This window comes from Arvicola amphibius, chromosome 11, assembly GCF_903992535.2.
Source record: "Arvicola amphibius chromosome 11, mArvAmp1.2, whole genome shotgun sequence".
NCBI lineage: Eukaryota > Metazoa > Chordata > Mammalia > Rodentia > Cricetidae > Arvicola > Arvicola amphibius.
Genome location: NC_052057.2, coordinates 72,814,971 through 72,840,446, shown reverse-complemented (window position 1 = coordinate 72,840,446; position 25,476 = coordinate 72,814,971). Strand labels below are relative to the sequence as shown.

Genomic DNA, 25,476 nt, shown 5'->3' with positions numbered 1-25,476 from the left:
CATTTAATAGTGTACCAGATTTCCTGAATGTTTTGTGTCATTGTGTTTAGATTTAACATTTTCTATGACCAGTGTATCCATTTGTTCTATAGTATCCTCGATGCCTGAGATTAAGTCTTCTTGTCACATAATGATCAAAACACCTCTGTTTCTCTTTGGAAAGGATCAGGCCTCACCTGGGTATCAACAAAGTATGGCATATCACATATTGAGGTAGAACTAAGAACCTCCCTTTACACTAATGCTGGACAAGGCAACCTAGTACAAGGGATAGGTCACCAAAATTCAGCCAAAGCCTAGTAGTTCCTACTAATTCCCACCAGTAGACCAAGCTACATAACTATCGTACATATGTAGAGGGCCAAGGTCGGTCCCATGCAGGCTGCCTGGTTGTAGGTATAGATGCTGTGAGCTTAGGTTAGTTGTCACTTTGGATTCCCTTGTGATGACCTTGACCACCATGGTTCGCACTATCCTTCCTCCCTCTCTTCAGAAGAATTCCCAAGGGCAGCCCAATACCTGGCTGTAGGTCTCTCCATTTATTTACATCTGTTACTGAATGAAGGCTCTCTAATGACAATTGGGGTGATCTCCAATCTATGAGTATAGAAGAATATTATTAGGCATCATTATATTCTTCGACTATGTTTGCTTCTATCCTAGTTCTTTGGGCCATCCAGCTTCTAAGTCCTGCTACTCCATGCAATATTAAGGGTGGGCTCATTCTCATGGTATGGTTCAGAGGCTGTATCAATTATTGGTTGGCGCTCATACAGTTTCCATCCACTGTTTTTACACACACACACACACACACACACACACACACACACACACACACACACACACACACATCGCCACATATCCCAGAGAGAGGACAGACTGTAGGTCAAAAGTTGTGTAGTTGGGCAGGTATCCCAATCCTTCCACTTAAAGTCTTGCCTGGTAACAGAAGGCCAGTTCAGGCTACTTATCTGCTATTTCTTGGAGTCTTAGCTGCGGTCATCCTTGTAGACTCCTGGGATTTTCCCTTACACCTGGTTTTTAACCTGTCCCCAAGATGTGTCTCCTTTCTAGTCTTTCAGTGCTCTCCTCCTTCATCCATCTCCCAACCAGCTCCCTCATGTTACCACCCCCATTTCTTCTATTTCACCTTCCCAGAGAGATCTATGTTTTTCCTTGTTACCTAACCTTTCTGGGTCCCTGAATTGTAGCATGACTATCCTTTACTTTATAGCGAATATCCACTTAAAAGTGAGTACATACCAAGTTTGTCCTATTGACAGTGTCCTTTGCCTTACAGAAACTTTTCAATTTCATGAGGTCTCATTTGTTAATTGTTATTCTTAGTGCCTGTGCTATTGGTGTCTAGAAAGTTGTTTTCTGTGCTTATGCATTAAAGGCTATTTTCCACTTTCTCCTTTATCAGGTTCAGTGTTACTGAATTTATGTTGAGGTCTTGGATACACTTGGTTTTGAGTTTTGTTTGGGGTGATAGATGTGGATCTATTTTCATTCTTCTACATGCTGACATCAAGTTATATTACCACCATTTGTTGAAGATGCTTTCTTTCTTCCTTTATATAATTTTTTTGCTTATTTGTCAAAAATCAGGTGTCCATAGGTATGTGTATTTCTGTCTTGGTCTTCAATTTAATTCCATTGATACATCTGTCTATTTTTATACCAATACCATGCCAATGTTATGCTGTTTTTATTACTATAGCTTTGTAGTAGTACTTGAAGTCAGGGATGGTGATACCCATGGAAGTTCTTTTATTGTATAGGATTGTTTTGACTATCTGGGTCTTTTGGTTTTTTTCATATGAAGTTGAGTATGACTCTTTCAGGGTCTGTAAAGAATTGTGTTGGAATTTTAATGGGGATTGCATTGAATATGTGGATTGCTTTTTGTAAGATGGCTATTTTTACAGTGTTAATCCTACCCAATACATGAGCATGGGAAATATTTCCATCTTCTTATATCTTCTCCAATTTCTTCAGAGACTTGAATGTTTTGTCATACAGGTTTTTCTCTTGCTTGGTTAGAGTTACCTCAAGACACTTTCTGTTATTTGTGGCTTTTTTAAAGGGTGGTGCTTCTCTGATTTCTTTCTCAGTCCATTTATTGTTGCATGTAAAGGGCAACTGATTTTTTTTGTGTGTTAATCTTGTATCCAGCCACATCACTGAAGGTGTTTTTCATCTGTAACAGTTCCCTAGTAGAAGTTTTGGGGTCTCTTATGTATAGTACCATATCATCTTCAAATAGAGATATACTGAATTCTTCCTTTCCCCTTGACCTCCTTTTGTTGTTGTATTGCTTCAGCTAGGTCTTTGAGTGTTATATTGAACAGATATGGAGAGAGTAGATAGCTTTGTCTTGTTCCTGATTTAAGTGTAATTGCTTTGAATTTCTCAACATTTAATTTGATATTGGTTGTTGTCTGGCTGTATATTGCTTTTATTACGTGTAGGTATGTTTCTTGAAGACTTTTTCTCCAAGACTTTTATCATGAAGATGTGTTGGATCTTGTCAAAGGCTTTTTCAGAATCTAATCTCATGATCATGTGTGCTTTTTATTTCAGTTTGTTTATATAGTGGATCACATTGACAGTTTTTTTATGTTGAACCATCTCTATATCTCTGAGATGAACCCCACTTAATCATGGAAAGTGATATTTTTGATGTGTTTTCTTGGATTCAGGCTGCCAGTATTTTATTGAGTAATTTTTTAGAACAATATTCATAAGGGAAATTGGTTTGTTGTTCTCTTACTTTGTTGAATCTTCATGTAGTTTAGGTATCAGGGTGACCATGACTTCATAAAAAAAGTTGTTAACATTCCTTCTGTGTTTCTATTTTGTGGAATAATTTGATGAGTGTTGATATTAGCTCTTCTTTAAAATTATGGTAGAAATCTGTGCTGAAACCATCTGGCACTGAGGGTTTTTTTGGCTGGGAGATGTTTAATGAGAGGTTATAGGTCTATTCAAATTGTTTATCAAGTCTTGATTTAATTTTTATATGTAGTATCTATTAAGAAATTGTCCATTTCTTTTAGAAATGGATATCTCTCTGCTCTTTAGTTAGCTTGGAAAAAGGTTTGTCTATCTTGTGGATTTTCTCTAAGTATCAGCTCTTTGTTTCATGATCCTTTGTATTCTCTTTGTTTTCTACTTCAATGGTGATTAAAATTTGTGCTGAGTATAGTACTCTGGGCTAGTATTCATGGTATCTTAGAGCCTGCAAGAGGTCTGTCCAGGTTCTTCTGGCTTTTAGAATCTCCATTGGGAAGTTGAAGGTAATTAGGGTAGGTCTTCCTTTATATATTACTTGGTCTTTTTCCTTTGCAGTTTTTAATATTCTTTATTCTATATGCTTAGTGTTTTGATTATTATGCAGTGAGGTGACTTTTTGTGCTATTCTTATTGACTTCTTATTCTTATTGACTTCAGCCCTCTGTTTGATTATTTCCCGCTGTCTACTCCTCTTGGGTGTTTACTTCTTTGTGTTGCAGAGCATTCAGCTGTCCTGTTCAGTTGCTAGTATGAGTTCTTTCCAAATTCTTTATGCAGGCACTTAGTGCTATCAACTTTCCTCTTAGCACTGCTTTCATTGTGTCTCATAAATTTGGGTAAGTTGTACATTCATTTTCATTGAATTCTAGGAAGTCTTTAATTTCTTCTTTATTTCTTCCTTGGCTCATTGATAATTCAGCTGAGAGCTGTTCAGTTTTTATGAGCTTGTAGGCTTTCTGTAGTTTGTATTGTTGCTGAACTCCAACTTTAATGCATAGGGATCTGATAAGATACATGGGGTTATTTCTTTGTTTTTTTTTTAATATCTTGAAACTTGTTCTGTGACCAAGTGGGTATGTGGTAAATTTTGAAGAAGGTTTCTTGAGGTGCTGGGAAGAATGTATATTGCTTTGTGTTTTGGTAAAATGTTCTGTAGATATCTGTTAGGTTCATTTGAGTCATAACATCTGTTAGTTCTGTTATTTTTCTGTTAGGTTTCTGTCTGAGAGACCTGTTCTTTGGTGGGAGTGAAGTGTTAAAGTCTGTCACTATTGATGTGTTATGTTCGATGTGTGATTTAAGTGTTAGTAATATTTCTTATACAAATTAGGGTGCTCTTGTATTGGTATATAAATGTTAAGAATTGAGGCATCATCTTCCTATTTTTTCCTTTTATGAATATGAAATGTCCTTCTCCATCTCTTTTGATTAATTTTGGTTTGAAGTCTATTTTGTTAGACATTAGGATAGCTACATCAGCTTGTTTCTTCAGTCCCTCTGATTGGAAAACCTTTTTTTGACCTTTGACTTTGAGGTAATGTCTGTTTTTGACATTAAAGTGTGTTTCTTGTTTGCAGCAGAAGGATGAATGAATCTTGTTTTCTGATCCATTCTGTTAGCCTGTGTCTTTTTATTGGTAAGTTGAGTCCATTGATATTGAGAAATAATAATGGCCAGTGATGAATAATTCTAGTTATTTTTGTTATTGTTGGTGGTGGTTGTGGTGGTTGTGTGTATGTGAGTGTGTGTGTTTCCCTTCTTTGCATTTTGCTGGTTTGAGATTATCTATTGCCTGTGCTTTAGTGGATGTAGATCACTCTTTTTGGTTGGAATATTCCTTCTAGTACTAGATGTTGCTTAAATTTGACTTTGTCATGAAATATCTTGTTTTCTACTTCAATGGTGATTAAAATTTGTGCTGAGTATAGTACTCTGGGCTAGTATTCATGGTATCTTAGAGCCTGCAAGAGGTCTGTCCAGGTTCTTCTGGCTTTTAGAATCTCCATTGGGAAGTTGAGGGTAATTAGGGTAGGTCTTCCTTTATATATTACTTGGTCTTTTTCCTTTGCAGTTTTTAATATTCTTTATTCTATATGCTTAGTGTTTTGATTATTATGCAGTGAGGTGACTTTTTGTGCTACACTCTATTTGATATTCTGTAAGTTTCTTATGTTTATATAGGTATATCCTTCTTTAGGTTGCGAAATTTTTCTTCTATTATTTTGTTGAATATATTTTGTGGGCCTTTGAGTTGGATTCTTCTCCTTCTTCTATTCCTATTATTCTTAGGTTTTGTTTTCTCATGGTGCCCCAGATAACCTGGTTTTGTGTTAGAAATTTTTTAGATTTAACATTTTCATTGACTGATGAATTTATTTCTTCTATTGTGTCTTTAATGCTTGAGATTCTCTCTTTCATCTCGTGTATTTTCTTTGTGATGCTTGCATCTGTAGTTCCTATTCTACCACTCAGATTTTCCAGTTCCAGAATTCCCTCTTTGTGTTTTCTTTATTGCCTCTATTTTCATTTTAGGTCTTGAGCTTGTTTTTTTTTTCTTGGTGTTCTTTAAGAGATTTATTGATTTCTTCCAATTTTTTGTTTGTCTTTTCCTCAATTTCTTTAAGGGGCTTTCTCATTTCCTCCTTAAGGACCTCTGTGATCTTTCTAAAGTAATTTTCATGGTAATTTTCTTGTGCTTCAATTGCATTGGAATGTTCTGATTTTGCTGTCATAGGATAGCTGGGTTCTGGTGATGTCATATTGTCCTTTCTGTTATTGTGTTCTTACACTATTATTTAGCCATCTGGATATAGGATGATTGCAGCTTCCGGTGTTGATTCCTGTTTTTCTTTGTTGGATGAGTGTTTTATTCCTTTTTTTCTGTTTCCTCTCTGGTCTTCTGGTCTAAGTGGACAAGGGTTCTTGTGACCGGATAGTCTTCATGTCCAGTAGGATGTCTCTGCTGGTGATTTGGATAACTTGGGTCCCAGATCCAGCCTGTTCCACAGTAAAGCTGAAGTCTCATTCTGAAGTTTTAGACCAGAATGTGGAGTACAGGGGAGGGACTGCTTTTCTTCTGACTGGTGTGGACTGTACCTGGGTCTATGTCTGCCAGAGTTGTGGGGTGGGGTTAGCTGCTAGGATGATGGTGAGGCAGGAGGGGTTGGGTGGCAGAGTGGGTCTTGGGGGAACAAAATCCAGGGGGTGGTTCCAAGTCCAACTGGCAGGCAAATCATTACTTAGTAACTTGTATATTAATGGTTTATTGTACCCAGGCTTTTGAGTATTTTACAATCAGTAAGCAAAATAAAACCTGTATTTGAAGTTCTTTGTGCTATCTTTGTCTTTTTAAAAATTATTTTATTAAAACATTTTAATACATTTTTTTCTCATTCTACACAGCTATACCTGTTCCCACTCCCTTTTCTCCTCCCACCCCATCCTTCCCTGTACCCCACTCCCATCCACTCCTCAGAAAGGGTAAAACTTCCCCATGGGGAGTTAACAAAGTCTCACACTTCACTTCAAAGCATGACTAAGGCCCTTCCTTCTATATCTAGGTTGAGCAAGGTATTCCTCCAAAGAGAACATTCTGCAAGACACCAGTTCAAGCACTAAGGATAGATTCTGGTCCCACTGCCCGTGGCCCCCATAGACTACCTAAGCCACATTCATTGGTCCTAGTTTGGTCTTATGCAGGCTTCTCTGCTATCAGTCCAGTATCAGTGAGCTCTTGTTAGCTCAGGTCAGCTGTTTCCGTGGGTATCCCCATCAAGGTCTTGACCCCTTTGCTCCTATTATCACTCCTCCCTCTCTTAGGCTGGTCTCTGGTAGCTCGACCCAGTGTTTTGCTGTAGATCTCTATATTTGCTCCCATCAATTGCTGGATGAAGGTTCTAGGATGGCAATTAAGGTAGTCATCAATCTGATTACAGGGGAAGGCCAGTTTAGGCGTCCTTTCCACTGTTGCTTAGAGTCTTTGCTGGGGTCTTCCTTATAGATTCCCGGGAATTTCCCTAGTGCCATGTTTCTCCTTAGCCATTTAACGTCTCCTTTAATTAAGATATTGTTTTATTTTCTCTCCATCTCTGCCCATCCCCCATCTCAACATCCTATTCCCTCATGTTCTCCATCTCCTTCTCCCCTCCCTCTCCTCTTCTACCCTCCCTTCTCCCCACAAAACTCCCAATTTTCTTAGGGGATTTTGTTGTTTCCCCTTCCTAGGGGGATCCATGTATGTCTCTTTTCGGGTTCTCCTTGTTACCTAGCTTCTCTGGGATCATGGACTATAGACTGGTTATCCTTTGCTTTACAACTAATATCCATGTTTTTCTGAACCACTGTCCCCACCATCCCTGATTCCAAATAGGAGACATCCATGATACCATTAGTTGGGCATAGCTTAGAATCTGCCATATGATTTGAAAAAAAAGTTTGATGTCTGTGTACTAAATTTCCCCGTGTTTCAATGATATTTACTAACATTTTAATGATGAGTTTACTGATCATCAATAATAAGTCATTGTAATGAATCAATGATGGATACTGTTTTGTACCATGCAGCACAGTCCTTTGCTTTGTTAACCTAGGTAAGTTCACCTACCCTGAGGGTCTTCAGGCCCCACATCTGTAACACAAAGGAGGTAGGAAATCTGCCAAGGGCACCCTTCAATTTCAGTGTGTAACCTGCTGGCTTTTATTCGTTACCTCTGTCAGTTCATTGCTTTTACAAGAAGCAGTCTCTTTCCAGGCCCCCAAATATTCCTTCATTCTTGCTTCAATCCACATTCCTGTAAATACTGCCCTAACTTGGTTTAAACTTCTAGTTTATTTAATAATCATTTTAAAAAAATCATAAACCATGGGACTGGGTGAGTCAGTGGTTTAGGGTATTTGCTGCTCTTGCAGAGGATTCTGACTCAGTCCTCAGCACCTACATGGTGGTTCTCAAACACCTGTAACTCCTTTTCCAAGGTATCTGACACCCTCTTCTCTCCTCCATGGCCACTGCACACATGGTATGCTTCTATGTAGGCAAAACCCTCAGACAAAAAAAATAGAGGTTAATTTAGAAAAGAATAAACCAAGTGTCAAGTGTTTAGTTTTCTTCTATTCTCCATCAACTTGTCGAAAGAACCTTGTGAGAACTACAAAGTCCTTTTTCAATTAATTATAAAACATCCCAAAGTATGACATAATGATTTCTACAGCAAAAAAAATTATATATTCTTAGGTTGTTTCCTGCTTTTTGGTATATGTGACCAGAAAATGTTCCTTCACATTTATCATTTTAGAGTCACTATCTCAGAACTCCCTTTTACATTTTGTAAATGCTCTGTCAAATTTTCTTGTTTTTCAAGCTGCTTTTGCGTAGTTTTCTATTACTTTTTTAAAATATATTTTTACTTTTACTTGTGATAATCTTCTAAAGAAATGCAAAATAAGTGTATCACAAGTAAAGCAATTTAACATCTCCGAGGCAACAATTATAGAAATACAATGATAATGGCATACATACAACTTTCCGGTGTCATTTTAACTTACAGTATTTAGCTTATTTAAAAGCCTACTATAATCTCCTGAGTAAATTCGGAGCAAGGGACCTTGGAGAAGGGTTGAAGGGAAGAGGGGAGAGGCAGGGAGGGGAGCAGAGAAAAATGTAGAGCTCAATAAAAATCAATAAGAAACACTAAAAAAAATAAAAGCCTACTGTGTATACCTAAATAAATACTGGTTGGAACTGTCATGATCAAACTGATGATTAATATCTGTTAAGACTATCTCACTGCTAAATATGTATTCACAGGATAATTAGCATAAACCTGAAAGTGATATCTCACATAATTATTTGGAAACATAATACTGTATATTAAAATATTTTGAAATGTCAAGGTGTTAACATTTTATATTTTGGGGTTTCTATCTTGCCCAGTACCCGCAGTCATTAAGTCCCAAAGAAATCACGCAGAGGTCTACATTAGTTATAAAGTGATTGGCCTATTAGCTCAGGCTTCTTATTAACTCTTATAACTTACATTAGCCCATTATTCTTGTCTATGCTAGCCATGTGGCTTGGTACCTTATTCAGCAAGGCAGTCACATCTTGCTTCTTCTATGTCTGGGCCAGGACTGAAGAGGAATGGACTTCCTTCTTTCCAGAATTCTGTTCTTATTGACTTACCTCTACTTCCTCTTTGGTTGTTTTCCTTTTGGTTGTTTGCCTATACTTCCTGCCTGGCTACTGGCCAATCAGTGTTTATTTAAAATATAATTGACAGAAATCAGACCATTGTCCCACATCATTTTCCAGCACTTCAATGCATCTCCTTTGATCCTTGTATTCTAATTGTACTTTGTCTTAGTCTTTTTCATATGTATAGAGTATATACCCATAAAAATGCCAAGTAGAGCATGAAGGAGATAAACTCTTTGTTTTCCTATCTCCTGTATTTGATGCCCAAAAGAATTTTAAGGGTTTTATTTAAGGATCTCCAAGTAAAAGCTCACCCCCACTCCCTGCCTTCCTTCCTTTAACACCAGGCTTAATGATGAAGATGTGAAGTCAGGAAGATTAGTTTCTTTAGCTTTTCTCTTTTGAAATATTGAGTTACTTTACTTCCATCTTTGAGATCAAAACATTCATCAGAATGTGCTTGGTTGTGGTCCTTGTTGTTCATTATGAGCTCTTTCTTCCTTTGAGTGTTTTTTCCACATAAGGAATCTTACATTTTTCTCATTTTCCCTCACTGTATTCTCTCAAAAGGCTTTATTTAAAAGCTGCTGTTTTAAAAATATATATCTTATGTCTATTTCTATTCAATTTTATAAGTATAATATTCTCAGGGTTTTATATTTCTTCTTGGGTTTATTCAACTTTATTTTAAAATTACATTTATTTGTGTGTGTGTGTTTGTGTGTGTATGTGTGTGTGTGGTGTTTGTAACAAGTAGTAGATGCAGGAAGTCAGAGAAAAGAGCTTCCTGGAGTCAATTTTTGGGGACTGCTTTTTCATTTCCTGGCCACACAGACCCAAACAGTCACACAGAAACTTTATTAATTAAAACACTGTTGGACCAATAGCTTAGGCATATTTCTAGTTAGCATTTACATCTTAAATTAACCAATCAATTAGTCTGTGTATCACCATGAGGCTATGGCCTACCAGTAAGGTTCTGGCATCTTTCTCTTAGGGCAGCTACATGACATCTCCTAACTCTGCCTTCTTTCTCTCTGTTTCTGTTTTTGAACTTCCCACCTAGCTATACTATGTCCTTCCATAGGCCAAAACAATTTCTTTATTACCCAATGGGAATAAAATATATTCATAGCAAACAGAGGGGAACCCCGCATCATCTCCTCTTTTCTATTTAAATACAAAGGAGGATTTTAACTTTAACATAGTAAAATTACATATAACAAAGCAGGTATCAAGCAAGAATTGCAGTTACAATATTTAGTCTATTTGTATCTGGCAAAATTAAAGAAAATATTCTATTCATATGTAATTTATCTTTTTATCATAACTAAGGAAAACTATAACTTCTCTTTCCCAAGCCTATGTACATTTCTTGAAACACACTGTGCCTTGTTTAGAGGTCTTTTACATCTGAATCTGTCCTATTGTGTATCTGAAATCCTTTTCTGACCAGGATCATTTTTTTAATATTAAGTCGGTGTGGCCAGGAACATCTCCTGACTCTGCCTTTTTAAACTCTGTGTCTTTGTTTGGACTTCCCACCTAGCTATATTCTGCCCTGCCATAGATCAATACAGTTTCTTTATTAACCAATGGTAATAAAACTTATTCATAGCATACAGAGGGGAATCCCACATCAGTTTTCCCCCTCCCACAGCATGGATTATGGGGATTGAATTCATGTCATGACGCTTGATTGCTAGTGCCCTTACCTACTAAGTTATCTTGCTGACCCATCAGTTTTATATATTTTAGATCATTAATGCGCCTTGAATTTATTACTTAATATTTCCATTTATATTTCAAGCTTAGAAAATATTTTTAAAAACCTATTGGTTTTGTATTTTCTTCAGATTTATTACTGTTCATGCCAGCAATATTTTTATTTCATAAATGTCACCTTCTCTCCAGTCCCACTTGGTCCCAGTTTTTTTTTTTTTTTTTGAAATAGCTTTATTTCTTCTTGGCTTAAGCATTCTCCTAGTTTACTGAAATGTGTGGTTTTTATGGTGATTGCTTATTGTCTGTTCATATCGATGAATGAAAGAAAAGATTGCTCATAGGAAGCCTACCTAAGTTTCTCCGTAGCTGGAGGTCTTCCCTAGCTGACATTCCCTGTCCTGGAAGGGCTGAATGTGTTGGCTGGAGGGAACAGCAGTCACTGCTCCTTGTGCAATGCATGAGTAGAAGCCAAAGTACCAAGTCAAGGAAGATCTTACTTTGATGTAGAGTGTTTTCCTCACCCGTTCTCTCATCCTGTGAGATCCACCGCCCTGCATCACCTCAAGCTAATGTTACTGTTTTCTTTCCAATGAGTAATACTAGAGGTGAGTTATTTGGCCTTCTAGCATGAGTAAAAGCTCTCGCTCATGACAGCACACATTAGAGTGGGAAGGGGCTCAACTACATGGATGTATACAGTTCTTTAAGTTTCTTTAAGAGACCAGATGGCATACTTGACCCTTGACCTTTGACTGCTTTGTGGTTTAATGAGAATGTTCTCTGCTTTTCTTGCACTAGCAGCTTAGAAACCTTTGGTTGTAGAATCTGACTGATGGCAGCTGTACCCAACCACACTTTATGCTTCCAGAAATTCTCTTAAACTCTCAACTTATTGATGACACCTTTCATTATTTTCTATGCTACACTTTCTGTTATTTGAATAAGACATTGGGTTCTCAGGGTTGGTCTTGTCATGATGTAAGCTCATTCCACTATATTAAAAACAAACAAATGAACAAATGAAAAAAAATGCCTTTAACTTGTCTCACAGATATACTAGACCTACATTGTCCATTGAAGAACTATAATTTAAATATAAGATTTTTTATCAAATCATTTATCAAAATCACATGAAAGCACATATACAAAGTTCAGTACATGGCTTTTATGAGTAGGGATATTAAGTGTCTCTAAGTTAGAACTATATTATCTACAATTACTTTATTCTCTTGCTACTTCTTCTTTTTCAGTGCTGGGGATAGAATCTGGGACTTTGTCCATATTACTGGGCAAATTCTCTATTCCTGAAACTTTAATGGAACCTTTCATTTTATAGGTCTAGTGTTTGTGTGTGTGTGTGAGAGAGAGAAAGAGAGAGAGAGAGAGAGAGAGAGAGAGAGAGAGGAAGAAGAAGAAGAAGAAGAAGAAGAAGAAGAAGAAGAAGAAGAAGAAGAAGAAGAAGAAGAAGAAGAAGAAGTTCAAGCTTTGATCTGTGTTTATCCGTTCCCTCCTCTGGTTAGATGCACTTTTGAATTTTTTGTCCAAGAAACCACTCTTTCTTCTCACAACTTTTTAAGGTTCTATATATTGATTTGTGTATCAATTCAATTCCTTACTTAGCATCTACCTGCTTTTAGGACTGTGAGATCCTTATGCCTTGGACCCCTTAAACAAGTAGGTACAATTTGTTCTCACATGAGAGATGGCTAGAAAGAGTGGTATGGAAGTTGACAAATATATAAAGAAGCCTTTTTGATCTATCTATAACATGGTGTCATCAAGCTCAAACTGTAGATAGAAAATAGTTGAGCAATTGTTTGGATTGCCTTGATTGGTGGAATAGACTTTTCCCCCAGGTAATGTATAGTCATAGAAGGTTTTAGGAGGATATAATCTATTTGTCTATTTACTCTTTCATTTAGCAGATGTAACAGGGCCTATTCATTGATCTTGGAAAACAAGGAAGTCTAAAATATATTTTCTGGCTTCATGAACTCCACACTGAGCTACAGTGATGAAGCTGACAAATCCCCTGGCTTCATACAGTGGGACCAGTATTGTATCAAATTGTATCTGTCCTGTTCTTAAACACTAAGATGTCTAGTTGCAAGCTCAGGGATATCGGCCTTGTAGAGTTAGTTTTTGTTCCATGTGATTCCTGATGCCATGCTCATTTCTTTGAAGCCGTATGTAGTTTGTGTGACATCTTTTACCCTCGTCCCTCCTTCTAAGGAACTGCCCTTCCTACCATTCACATGACCACTAAAAACGCCATGCTGTCTGTCTCCCATGGTTTTAATGCTCTCACACAAGGGTGCCTCTAGCTCAGCAGCTGGTCACTGTTTTCTCTTTAGGAATCTTCTATGTTGAAATGAATAGTTTTGCCCATTTCTTCCTGTTGACCTGAAATGTGTGAGATCCATGGGACCTGTATGGCTAAGCAATACTGCAGCTTTGAAAAATGCTTACTTAGAAGCTGCCAGGTATTGTCCCATTGTGTAGTGAGAAGAGGAAAGGCAGGAATATGCCCAGGGCTTGCTGGCAGTTGGTGCAGGAATCCAGCATTATCCCCCCATGTTCCATGTGCTGGTCATTTGTAGTTTTTTCTTTACTCTTTGCTCTTTGTGGGGGCATGCCACCCAGCTCCCAAATAAATTACTCTGAGGCTTATTCATTCTTACTTGTGAGTGCCCAACCATAGATCGACTTCTTTCTAGCCAACTTTTCTTAACTTAATTATCCCATCTCCCTTTGCCTCTGGGCTTTTATCTTTCCCTATGTAAATACCTTCCTTTACTTCTTACTCCATGGCTTGCTATGTAGTTGGGTGTCTGGCCCCTGATGTCCTCCTCTTCTTCTCCCTTTCTCGTTCCTTGATCATCTCTCCCCAGATTTCCTCCTCCTATTTATTCTCTTTGCCTGACAGCCCTGCCTATTTTTTCTCCTGAATTGCTATTGGCCATCCAGCTTTTTATTAGAGACAATCAGGTGTTTTAGAAAGGCAAAGTAACACACATTCACAGAGTTAAACAAATGCAACATAAACGAATGCAACCCATCTTTGCATCATTAAACAAATGGTCTACAGCATAAATGAATGTAAAACATCTTCAGTTAATATCCCACAGCAGTTATTCAACTCAATCTGGAGCCAACCATTGATCTCAGCCTTCTAATTAATTCCGAGTTTTTACTGGTAAAGAGAGAAGTAGGTTTAGGGTATTTCTGAAAAGGAAAAATCTGAGTTCCCCAAGTGTCCTGGAAGGGACTGGTAGGAAAACGCTACAGAGACGTCTCTTCCTCCCTCAGCTTTCATGGAGACTTGTATACTCCATTTGACATCCCCCCTTCTGCCAAACCCGAACCATATAGTTCTGCTTGAATGTACAATGAGGCAAGGAAAAACTTTTCCCCAGTATGCATGTTTTTCAGTTAAACAAAAGCTGGGGGGGGTGGATTAAGGCAAACCTAGGCTATGGTGCAGGTGAGAAAGATTACTATGGACTCTAGGGTGGGTAGAATAGATAAGCATGGAATATAAGTCAGGTAGAATAGGAAAACATGAGCTATGAGGGAGGTAAAATAACCAATAATGAGCTATAACTTAGGAATAGGCACACAAGGACTAAAAGGTAGGTGAGAAAGACAAGCATGATACCATACAGGAGAGGTGGGAATTGTAAACATCGGGTGAGTATAGTCAAGTAGAATCTAATCCATTGTGAATACTAATATCAGTAGTCTCATAAACAGCCAAGAATCAGAGATTCCCACAATTTAAGGTAACAATTAAATGTCTATTTCTTGACCATTTATGAATCGTACTTAGATGTTGGGTTGGGAAGTGAATACTTGGAGGGTAATGATCTGAAATATTTTTTTAGTATTTTTATTTAATTTTGATATTATTTCTAAAGATGAAAGGTTTTATTTATATGGGTTTTTATTGAGCTATATATACATTTCCCACTCCTCCTCCTTCCTTTCCTCTTCCCTTTCTCCCTCCCCCTTGACCCCACGCTATCAATTCTCTGGAGCTGAGGATTGTAGTCTGGTTATTCTTTGCTTTGCTTTATATCTGTCTGATTATGAGTGAGGACATGCCATGCTTGTCTTTTTGAGATTTTTTTTCTAGTTCCATCCATTTGCCTGCAAATTTCATGACGTCATTAAAATTTTTCAGCTGAGTAATACTCCATTGTGTAAATGTACCACACTTTCTTCGTTCATTCTTCAGGTGAGGGGCATCTAGGTTGTTTCGAGGTTCTGGTTAGTATGAATAATGCTTCTATGAATATTGTTGAGCAAATGTCCTTTTGATATGATTGAGTATCCTTTGGGTATAAGCTCAAGAGTAGTATTGATGGCTCTTGAGGTAGAGTTATTCCCAATCTTCTGAGAAACCAACATACTGATCTCTAGAATGGCTGTACAAGGTTGCATTCCCACCAGCATTTGAGGAGTGCTCCCCTGACTCCATATCCTCTCTGCATAAGCTGTCTTCAGTATTTTTGATCTTGCCATTCTGACAGGTGTAAGATGGTATCTCAGAGTCATCTTAATTTGCATTTCCATGATGATTAAGGTCTGAGCAATTCCTTAAATGTCTTTTGGCCATTTGGGTTTCTTCTGTTGAGAATTCTCTGTTTATCTCTCCACCCCATTTTTAAATTGGATTATTTGGTATTTTGTTGTCTAGTTTCTTTTAGTTCTCTCTATACATACATACATACATACATACATACGTACGTACATACACACACATATATGTGTGTGTGTGTGTATATATATATATATATATATGTATATATATGACAGATGTGGAGTTGGTGAAGATCTTTTCCCGTTCTGTAGGCTGCCATTTTGTCTTGTTGACTATGTGCTTTGCCTTACAGAAACTACTCAGTCGCAGGAGGTCCCACTTATTCATTGTTGTTCTCAGTGTCTCTGCTACCAGGATTATATTTAGGAAGTAGTCTCCTGTACCCCTGTGTTCAAAGCTACTTCCCACTTTCTCTTCTATCAATTTCAATGTAACTGAATTTATGTTGAGGTCATTAATCAACTTAGATTTGAATTTCATGTAAGGTGATAGATATGGATATTTACAATCTTCTAAATGTTGACATTTGGTTATGCCAGCACCATTTGTTGAAGATGCTTTCTTTTTCCCATTGTATAATTTTAGCTTCTTTGGCAAAAATCAGGTGTTCATATGTGTGTGGATTAATGTTAGTGTCTTCAGTTCCATTGGTCCATGTGTCTGTTTTTATGACAATGCCAAGCTGTTTTATTTTACTATTGCTCTGTAGGAGAGTTTGATGTCAGGGATGGTGGTGACTCCAGAAGTTCCTTTATTGTATAGGATTGTTTTAGCTATTCTGGGTTTCTTTTGTGAAACTGAGTAATGTGAAGTTGAGTAATGTTCTTTCTATGTTTGTAAAAAATTCTGTTGGGATTTTGTTGGTAATTGCAATGAATCTGTAGATTGCTTTTGGTAAATTTGCCAATTTTTATGTTGATCCTACCTATCCAAGAGCATAAAAGATCTTCTCATTTTCTCATGCCTTCTTCAATTTCTTTCTTTAGACACTTAAAGTTCTTGTCATACAGGTTGTTTCACTTGTTTGGTTAGAGTTGCCCCAAGATATTTTATATTTGTGGCTATAGTAAAGGGTGGCCAGTTTAACATTTGTGTGTAGGAGGAATACAAAATTTAAAGATCTCAATTAAAAATAGAACATTGAAGCATAAACACAGATCTAAAATGAATTAATTTGTTCGTCAGAACTTAATACCAGTTTTGATGGACCAAAAATAAAGTTCTACATACTGTATTCTATTAACATAAATTATATTAATATAATTATAAGTATTGAAAAGGTATACCTGATTGATACTATCTCCAGTATTAATCCCTGGTGACAAACTTTCACAGTACTGAAAAGTGCTATGCAAACTTCCAAGGGAGAGAAGCAGTCCTTCCCAGCTGTGACATTTTGCTCCACCACAAGAACTAGCAGGGTAAGAGATACCTAAGAGTGCAATAGGGGCTCTTTGTCCTGTCTGTAACTAACAGAGGTTAATTTGCCTTATGGCCCATTTGAGAAGAAGAAAATCATGCCAGGTACTGGAAACCTAGCCAAATGCCTGGACTGGTGATCGTGGTTATTAGAAGAGACCCCCCCCCCAGAGCACTGCTTTACTAAACCAGTGCCCTTTCTAAGTGCATTCTAAATACTTCTTAAGTGCACAGATAAGTGGACCACTCATCCCTCATCCAAGAAACTTCTTGCAACAGAGGGAGACCGTTACAGACAGCCACAACCAATCAAATGCAGAGAACTACTCATCATAGGATTTACAGCCCTGGTGAGTACGTTTACAACACAGCTCCTTCATCTAAGACTCAGGGAATATGAGGAAGAGGAAATAAAAAGATTGTAAGAGCCAGAATGCCAGACAATGTGCTGTGACAGCATGTCTCCTTTAAAGATAGGGACGCTTCGCTCAGGATACCTAACAATACAGCTGCCCTAAAAAACACCTGAACAAGTACAATACCATTAGACCTTCAAACACAGAAGGAGGAAATCCTATGTGGCCTCAGCTCTAGACAAATAACTCCAGGCAGCAAATGTCTGTTGAGACAGAAGGAGAAAGAATCTTCTCCAGAAAAATAAAAGTCTTCCAATTGGTTATACAATACCAAGCGGTCAACCCTGAAATCATACACACACACATAACACTAAGTGGACTTTAACCAATAGCATTAAGTAAATAGAGGCCATTAATTATGAATTTGAGAGGGAGGCAAGGAGAGAACATGGGAAGGGCAGGAGCGAGGAAAGAGATGGAGAAAATAATATTGTTACAGAAAGAGAACATTAATATCAAAATAAAATAAAGTCAATGGAAATATGTCATCCACAATATTGTAAATATGTATTAATAAAAGTATAGCAATTATAATAATACAATTAGATACAGGGTATATGTGTGTCTCCTATAAAATGTTTATAAATTGCAGTAAACATTAAAATCTTGCATTCTTTTCAGGGGCACCACTAACATTAAATCAGAGAAGCAGAAGCTATTCTATGTGTCTTGGCTTAACTGAGTTAGTAATAATGAATTTACATGATGAGAGATAAGACATTGAGATCAGAGAAAGGCTGTCGTAGGTCAAGAGAGGCCACCAGCAGGATCAGGGTTATTGACCTGGAGATCTCCGGCTACAGCACAAGAAGCAGGTGCCTATCTATTAACTGTGTGCAGGAGCTCCTGCAGTTCTCCGGTGTTTGTGCAGGTTTTCTATCCAAGCCTGCAGTGGAGTTTTCCAAACTCTCTGGGAAGCTACTCTGAGTCTCCCATGTGTCCGCATTTCTGTCTGCAATCAATCCTAGAGAATAGCGTCTTCTGCTTCTCTCTACTCTGCAAATCTACAAATTCTTCATTAGGAAAGCCTAGCTGAGATCAATGGAGGAGAGAGATCTGAGAAACGGTTCCCACCCCAGCAGACTATACATAGCCTAAAGCACGGTTCAAATGGTTTCAGATCGTCTTCTTTTTCGTCTCCATGACAACCCTATGATGTAGGCACTATTGTCAGTCACATTTAGTTGATGGAGTGCTGCAATGCCAGATGATGAAGTACCTTACCCAAACGTCTGCAGCCCGTTTATAGAAGAGTTCAGAAGAGTGATTTCAGAGTCTGGGTGCTGAATTAGGATGTTTTCCATGCCATCTGTTGAATGCTGTTTGTATCAGCCACTTATCATTATTAGTAATTGTGAATTAAATCAATTATGGACAAATTTGCTAGCATGTGTTCCAGCCTGTGAGTGCAAGCATGGTCCCAGGTAAATTAGTACCGGCATGTTGTCAATCCCTAGGTCCTTAGACAAAAATATCCACCGACAATTGTTTGGGGGACAGGATGCTGTCGCTTACTCCATTTTGCTATTTATTTATAAACATGTACAACCAAAATCTCCCAGAGACTTTCGTACCAGGAATCTTACATTAATGATAAAGATTACAGATCATTTCCTGAAAGTGTTCAGCCCTAGAGTTGAGGCTGGCTTAATGTTCTCAATATTTTCTTTTTGCAAGAACCTTGCGAACCATCCAGCAATCAGTTCCCACGTCTACCTTGGCATTCTACCCGCACAGTGCTGTTCTCATCTCCAAACCGATTAGCTCCTCGGTTATGTTTGTGTCTCTAAAACCTCACGGTTGAAAGAGGCTGGCGTTCTATTGTCAGCAACTCCTCTGAAAATCTTAAATGTTCCTGTCTACAAAAGGGAATTCTGCAAGTCCCAGTTCTCAAGATCATTCAAGTGGGGAAGGTCTGGATGCAGATACTAATGGATACATATGTATACTAATATACATATGCTGAGAGGCCAGACAACTTGTCTTGTGTTCAGAGTCATCTGAGACCAGTTTTTTGACCCAGAAAACATTCTGTACTGAAAACTGTAGTTGGCATTTTCTTCGAGCTGTCAAGTAGTTCCCCAATAAAGACACAGAGACTCATTATAAGCTATGAATAGCTTAGGTTAGACTTGTTCCATTAACTTTTTAAATTTAATTTAGCCTGTTTTTATTCATCTACCCGTTGTCTTGCATCTTTTTATCATTCTTTCATTCTGTATGTCCTATTTTTCTACTACCTCTGTCTCTGTCTCTCTGGCCCCTAGCATCTCTTTTTCTTTCCTCTCCAAACCTAAATTCCTCCTCCTGCTTATTGTCCATGCTCAGAAGTTTCGCTTATACATCCTCCCTTGCTAGTGCCATTCAGCTTTTTATTAGACAAATCAGATGTCTTAGGCAGACAAGGTAAAGCAGCAGCACACCTTTAAACAAATACAACACAACTTTGTATAGTTAAGTATTCCTCAGCAGACATTAACTATTTTATCTGCTTATGACTGAAATTATTTTGCGCCTTTAGCCTTCTTCTTTCTAGTGGATTAAAAATGTATTCCTGAAATTACTAGATTCATAATATTTTTAAAATAGAGGTGATCTGACTTAATCTGCAAAATCCATATTCTATAAAAAAATAAGGAACACTTTAATTTCTTTTCAAAGAACAAAAATATAGAAATTTTCCATGTGATTTGAAAGATAAGATTTTAGAAACAAAACTCATCTGATATCTCCCAGGGTCACAACAGAAAGTTACTGTGACCTGGGCCATTTTATCTGACTAAATTTTATCTAATTTTGCTTTATCTCAGTACCCAGGACTTTTATGACCTTGTTGGTCCTTTCATCCCCGTTTCTCTCTATTGTCTAGCAATCTTTGTAATGAATGATGAGTTCTAATAGAATAGTGCAATCTCTTGTCTAGACACAAAATATGAAAGGCTTTGAATTGTGATATATTGCATTGATGTGTAACTGATCACTGTACTGCTTTGTGAATGCCAGCAGAGGGATGGCCTCTCTTTAGCTGTACTGCTGATAAAGCCTCTTCAGTGATAGTAGTGCCACTCTGTTTCCCTCCCTTTCTGCACACAGAAAGTACTGTATATATAAAGAATTTCCTTGACAAATACTTTGCACCACAGTGTACTTATGAAACAAGCTGTCTAGATCTTTTCTTCTCTGGCTTTAATTTATCTGAATTTATTAGAATTGTGCCTCAAGCAGCAACATGGAATCTTTTATCTCCAAAACCTGTATTGTCTTTGTTATTATATACACTTCTTGTCCCATCCCAATTCTTTCTCTTTATAGCCTCAAAACTTGGCTCAGTAGCCCCAACAATGGGATGAAATTCTTAGTATCTGTCTTCCCAAAGTGACTTTGGATAAAATTCCTTCCTTCATTTCAACATGACTTTTGTCTGCCTTGCGTGGGGGCTTCTGACAGGAATCTGAATACAAAATAATTAGACTAAGATTACTTAGGGTAAGCCTCTCAAACTATATCACTGGGGACAGACTGATGGGAAGTAAGCCTGCTGAACATCTGAGGAAGAGCATTGAAGTAGAAGAAATAGGCCAGCATTCTCAGTCACAAAAAACAAGCAAGCAAGCAACAAACAAACAAAAACAAGAAAGCAAACCAAAACTGGAATGGGAAATTGCTGCTAACTTTTTTCCTAAGTAATCCTAATATCTAACTTTCCAGCCTACTCAGTAGAACAATTACCATTTACAGAATAGAAATTAAAATTACAATTTTACAGAATAAGATAAAACAGGCAAGATGTGATGTGACTGGCAGGAATCTAAGGGGGCATGCCAGTTAACAAATTCAATTATAGGGCACAAAACACCATCCTCATCATCGTGGTGAGCCAGTAGTTCATGTTTGGATGCCATAACTGACTAAAAATTAAAGACTGTCCTATGTTCTTCCTGACTGAATGACTAGAACACATAGACATGATCCCTGAACAGATGTAGCCCAGTTTAAAATTAGAGCATTAAAGCAGCTAAAAATTAAAGAGTCTATTCTGTGGATAGAGATATAGTCATTGGGGTAGAAGGGAAGGGGAAAGGGAGAGTGTGAGAGAGAATTTTTGTAAAAATAAGTTCTATATTGTTTGGTGATTTTATGTAAGGTTTATGTGACTTGTGCCTGCTTAATTATTTTTTAATTCCCCCTGTTCTTTGTGAATTCAAAGGGAAATAATATTAACACATAGAAAAGATACATTGTCTGTTTCAGCCAGAGCTTAGTTATTAATGGGATGCCTTGAAAGAGTAATCCCAGATGTAAAATTTAGAAACCATACTTTAATAAATATAACTTAGATAAAATTTCTAGTATGATTTAGGCTACGTTTTGCTGTGTTTTGATTGTGGCACACAGTTGGCTTGTTTCTCTGTACTTCATTGTGCTTAGAGAGAGGACAGTTACCACCTTGGACATGCCTAGAAGAATTATGAGAGAGTTTTAATTAGTTTCTATGTGTGGACAGTTGGTAAACTGTTGAACAATGATAAATTGCTCAAGTAGTGTGTCTTCTTATTAGATATAAATGTGTGTCTTGTTCTGTCTTTAGGAATTAATGACCAAGCTAATAACTGAGACACCAGACCAGCCAATCCCATTTCTCATTGACCATCTTCAGTCCAAGCAAGGAAACCGAGGACAGCTGCAAAGAACTTTGTCTGGGTCAGCAGCCCTCTGGGCAGAAAGTGAACCATCAGGTAATTGAGGAAAAAGAAGGAACTATGAACATGTATGATAATGTGAGATATATCAGATACAGTGGTTCTCAACCTCTGCGTCGTGACTCTTTAAGGGACACAATGACCCCTTCATAGGGTTTCCTAAGACCATCAGAAAACACAGATAATTACATTACACTTCATAACAGGAGCAAAATTAGAGTTGTGAAGCATCAATAAAAATGATTTTATGCTTGGGGGTCACCACATTATGAGGAACTATATTAAAGGGTTGCAGCGTTAGGAAAGGAGAGAACCACTGTCGGGTTAAAAAAATTTCCCTAGTATTTTTTAATTATAATATGATAAACCTAAAATTTTCAGGTATTCTGTTATTAAAATTTCATACTAACTTTTCATGCAAAATATTTTTGAATTTGAATACATTATAATGTACTTTGCTCCTATAAATGAAAATCAGAGTATTTCTCTTTTTTGTAAGGTGTGCACTTTTATTAAACGGGTCTCAAGTCAGTGTGCAGAAAAACCCTGGCTGCCTCAGTACCTCAACCCACTCCCAGGGAGACCAAAGCCTTCATACATCAAGTTGGGGGGGACAAAAAATGAGGGCCACATTGATTTTCATGAAATATTTATTTCTGTGTGGATCCAAAGTAATTATTCTAAACTTGTGTTTTATTTTATAAACAACTTGATTGAAAGAATACAGCTAATCTGCTCAGGAAGGGAATGAGGCAGTGTCTACACGGTTACTTTTGCTTATTCCTGTGACGAGTATTATCCTGAGTAATAAATTTAACCTTAGAAATAGTTGACTCCTGGGAAACTGAATGTTTTTTATTTAACAAAAATAACTTAGATAAAATTTAGACAGCCTTCCAAGTCTCCTGTAGCTTCCTTTCTCCACTAAATGGGGGGAAACAACAGGACAGATGTGACTTCTCTCTTCCTGCACATTGTTCTTCGGGTGTGCAGTTCACTTTCAAATCCCACTCTCTCCATGCCTTGGGCCAGTCTGTTTATATCAACTTGACACAACATACATACACGCATTTTAGAGAAAGGAACCTCCGTAGAGAAAATGCCCCTCTTATATTTTCCTGTGGGCAATTCTGTGGTGCATTTTCTTGATTGACTGGTCCAGTTCACTGTGCACAGTGCTACCCCAGGGCTGATGCTTTGGGGGTTCTATCAGAAAACAGGCTGAGCAGCATTTAGATCAAGCCAATAAGCTGCATTCCTCCATGGTTTCTGCTGTAGTTCCTACTTCAGGGCTCTTGTTTTTAACTCCAGCCCTCAGTAACCGAGTTCTACTCGGAGTGTAAGATGAGATGGAGCCTTTGCTTCCCAATTTCCGGCTGGCCATGCTGTTTAAGTTTTACAATAAAACCCCAACTAAGCATGTCTGTTGTGTGAGTCACCAGCTCGTTGCCTGATTCCCATGGGGACTGGACTGTCTCTAGATGATTTGTGGGATGGTGCCATGCTGCCTTCTCTTTTCCGCATACTCTGTGGAATCTCAGGGAAAGATTTTGGCCTTCTTGCCTTCGTTGTCATATCAATACCGTCTTGATGTTCTCACAAGTCTACATTAAAGAGGGCAGAGTGAATACCCTCTGAGGTGGACATTGTTGGTGATGGTATCTTCATAAAAGCTATCTTCATTAGACAGAAAACTAGAACATGAATCTTGTCATACAAAACAGAATTCTTGTATTTGCCCTACTTATTTATTTGTTTGTTTGCTTGTTTATTTTGGGGCTCATTTCCTTGAGTTCATAAGTCAGGTGGGTCAATTGGCAAAGGTTTTGGTTTCTAGGTACTAAGATGGTACCCACCTTGTGACTAAAAGATCTTACAGGCATCTGTGAACATTTAGCATTTGATATCCATGTCCAGAAGCCTGTGTTTGGCTTAGTCAGCTCTGCACAGATTCACATGATGAATCAAATTGCTGGCTGGGTTGCATCCTCCTCTGGACACTGAGCTAGAGAAGAACATATTTCCAAGCCCATTTGGCTTGTTGGAAAATAACCTCTCTTACAGCATATGACTGTGCTCTTGATTTCTGTTCTGGATTTAGCCCAGGTTTAGTCTTAGTTGCTAGATACAAGTAGAGTTCACTACCACAGGACTCTAACCTTATGACAGGTTATTTTCTCCAATTCAAGAAGTGTTCTCAAATGGGGTTTCTATGATGTAATGACTACATTGCAATTGTGATATTATCATCTCAATAACTTTGTTATATTGTATTAAACAGAAACAAATTAATGGTCTCATCTTCATTCAAGAAGTGGCAATAATATAGGTCATGATTAATCATTACTATGTAATCATCCTAGATTTCTTAGAATTCTCATTGACACAAGAATTTGTTAACTTTTCTTAGAGAGAGTAGAAGAAAGGAATAGATTTTTATAGCTACTAGCTTACGCTGATGTAATGGTATAAATACTCACTTAATAAGTCAAGATGAAACACGAAACTAAATTTCCAATGAGAAGTAGAGGCTGAATTCCTATTGGTGAATTTGAGTTTTGTGAAGCATCTCAGTAAGCAATACTAGCAGGCATTTGAATGTGATTCTCAATCACTGGGCTGAGTCAAGGCAGGAGACCCCAAAATAGGAGTTATCCAGTATTAGAGGAAAAATTATATAATCTACGGGAATGAAAGAATGGAGGGAAATGTGCTACATTATTTGTTAAGTAGGGGATTTTTCTGGAAGACAATTAGTGTGAGATTTTTTTTTCTTTTTTTTTTTTTTTTTTTTTTTTTGGTTTTTCGAAACAGGGTTTCTCTGCAGCTTTTTTTAGAGCCTGTCCTGGAACTAGCTCTTGTAGACCAGGCTGGCCTCGAACTCACAGAGATCCGCCTGCCTCTGCCTCCCGAGTGCTGGGATTAAAGGCGTGCGCCACCACCGCCCGGCTTAGTGTGAGATTATTTTGTGTGGTTTGCGTTGTGCTGTTTATTGAAAGGTAAAATTGCTTGTTGAAGAAGTTGGAGATTAAATAGAAGTAAGTGACCCTGGTCCCAATAAGCTACCAGAAGAGAAGAGGGACAAGTTATGAAAGGAAAAATTAAAATTTGTTTATACAACTGAGTTAAAGATACAAATTAGTCATTATTAAAACCTGCGAGATATTCTCAAGTAGGGCCCCAAAATTTGAAGGACTCATTGGAAAGGTTGGTTATGCTATTATAGCCAGGGTAGAAAGGTGGGGCACAAATTATGCAAGAGTTAGGGAATATTGGTGAGCAAACTGTACGGGTGACTAAGTACAAAGCCTGGTATGAAAGAGTTATTGAGTTTGGAAAAAAGACTTGTTCAGAGAACCACAGTGAGAGATCAAAAAACCTGTAAGAGATCGACAGATTAAAAATAAGAGACACAGGATTTTTGCTGTGTTGAGAGACAGTAATGTTTGATGCCAAAGCTATCTAAGGTGGAGTTGCTCTAGCGAATGAGTAGACCCAGTGCAGAGCCCTAGTTTGGGATAGCTAAAACATCAGAGAAGTGAAGCTCTGAAGAATCGGAGCAAGAAAGTCTGAAGCTTGTGGCTTGCCTAAGTTTAAAGAGGTCACCAGTGCTTCACCCAT

The 25,476-nt window shown here is 37.7% G+C and overlaps 1 protein-coding gene across 4 annotated transcripts in view; it reads left to right on the top strand.

Moving 5' to 3' along the window:
• C11H8orf34 (chromosome 11 C8orf34 homolog) overlaps nt 1-25,476 on the top strand; it is a 365,888-nt gene that overhangs the window by 57,227 nt on the left and 283,185 nt on the right. For all 4 annotated transcript variants that reach the window (XM_038347783.1, XM_038347781.1, XM_038347782.1 and 1 more), the window contains exon 2: nt 21,744-21,891. In XM_038347783.1, coding sequence (XP_038203711.1) covers nt 21,744-21,891 — 148 coding nt within the window. The remainder of the gene's footprint in view (nt 1-21,743; nt 21,892-25,476) is intronic.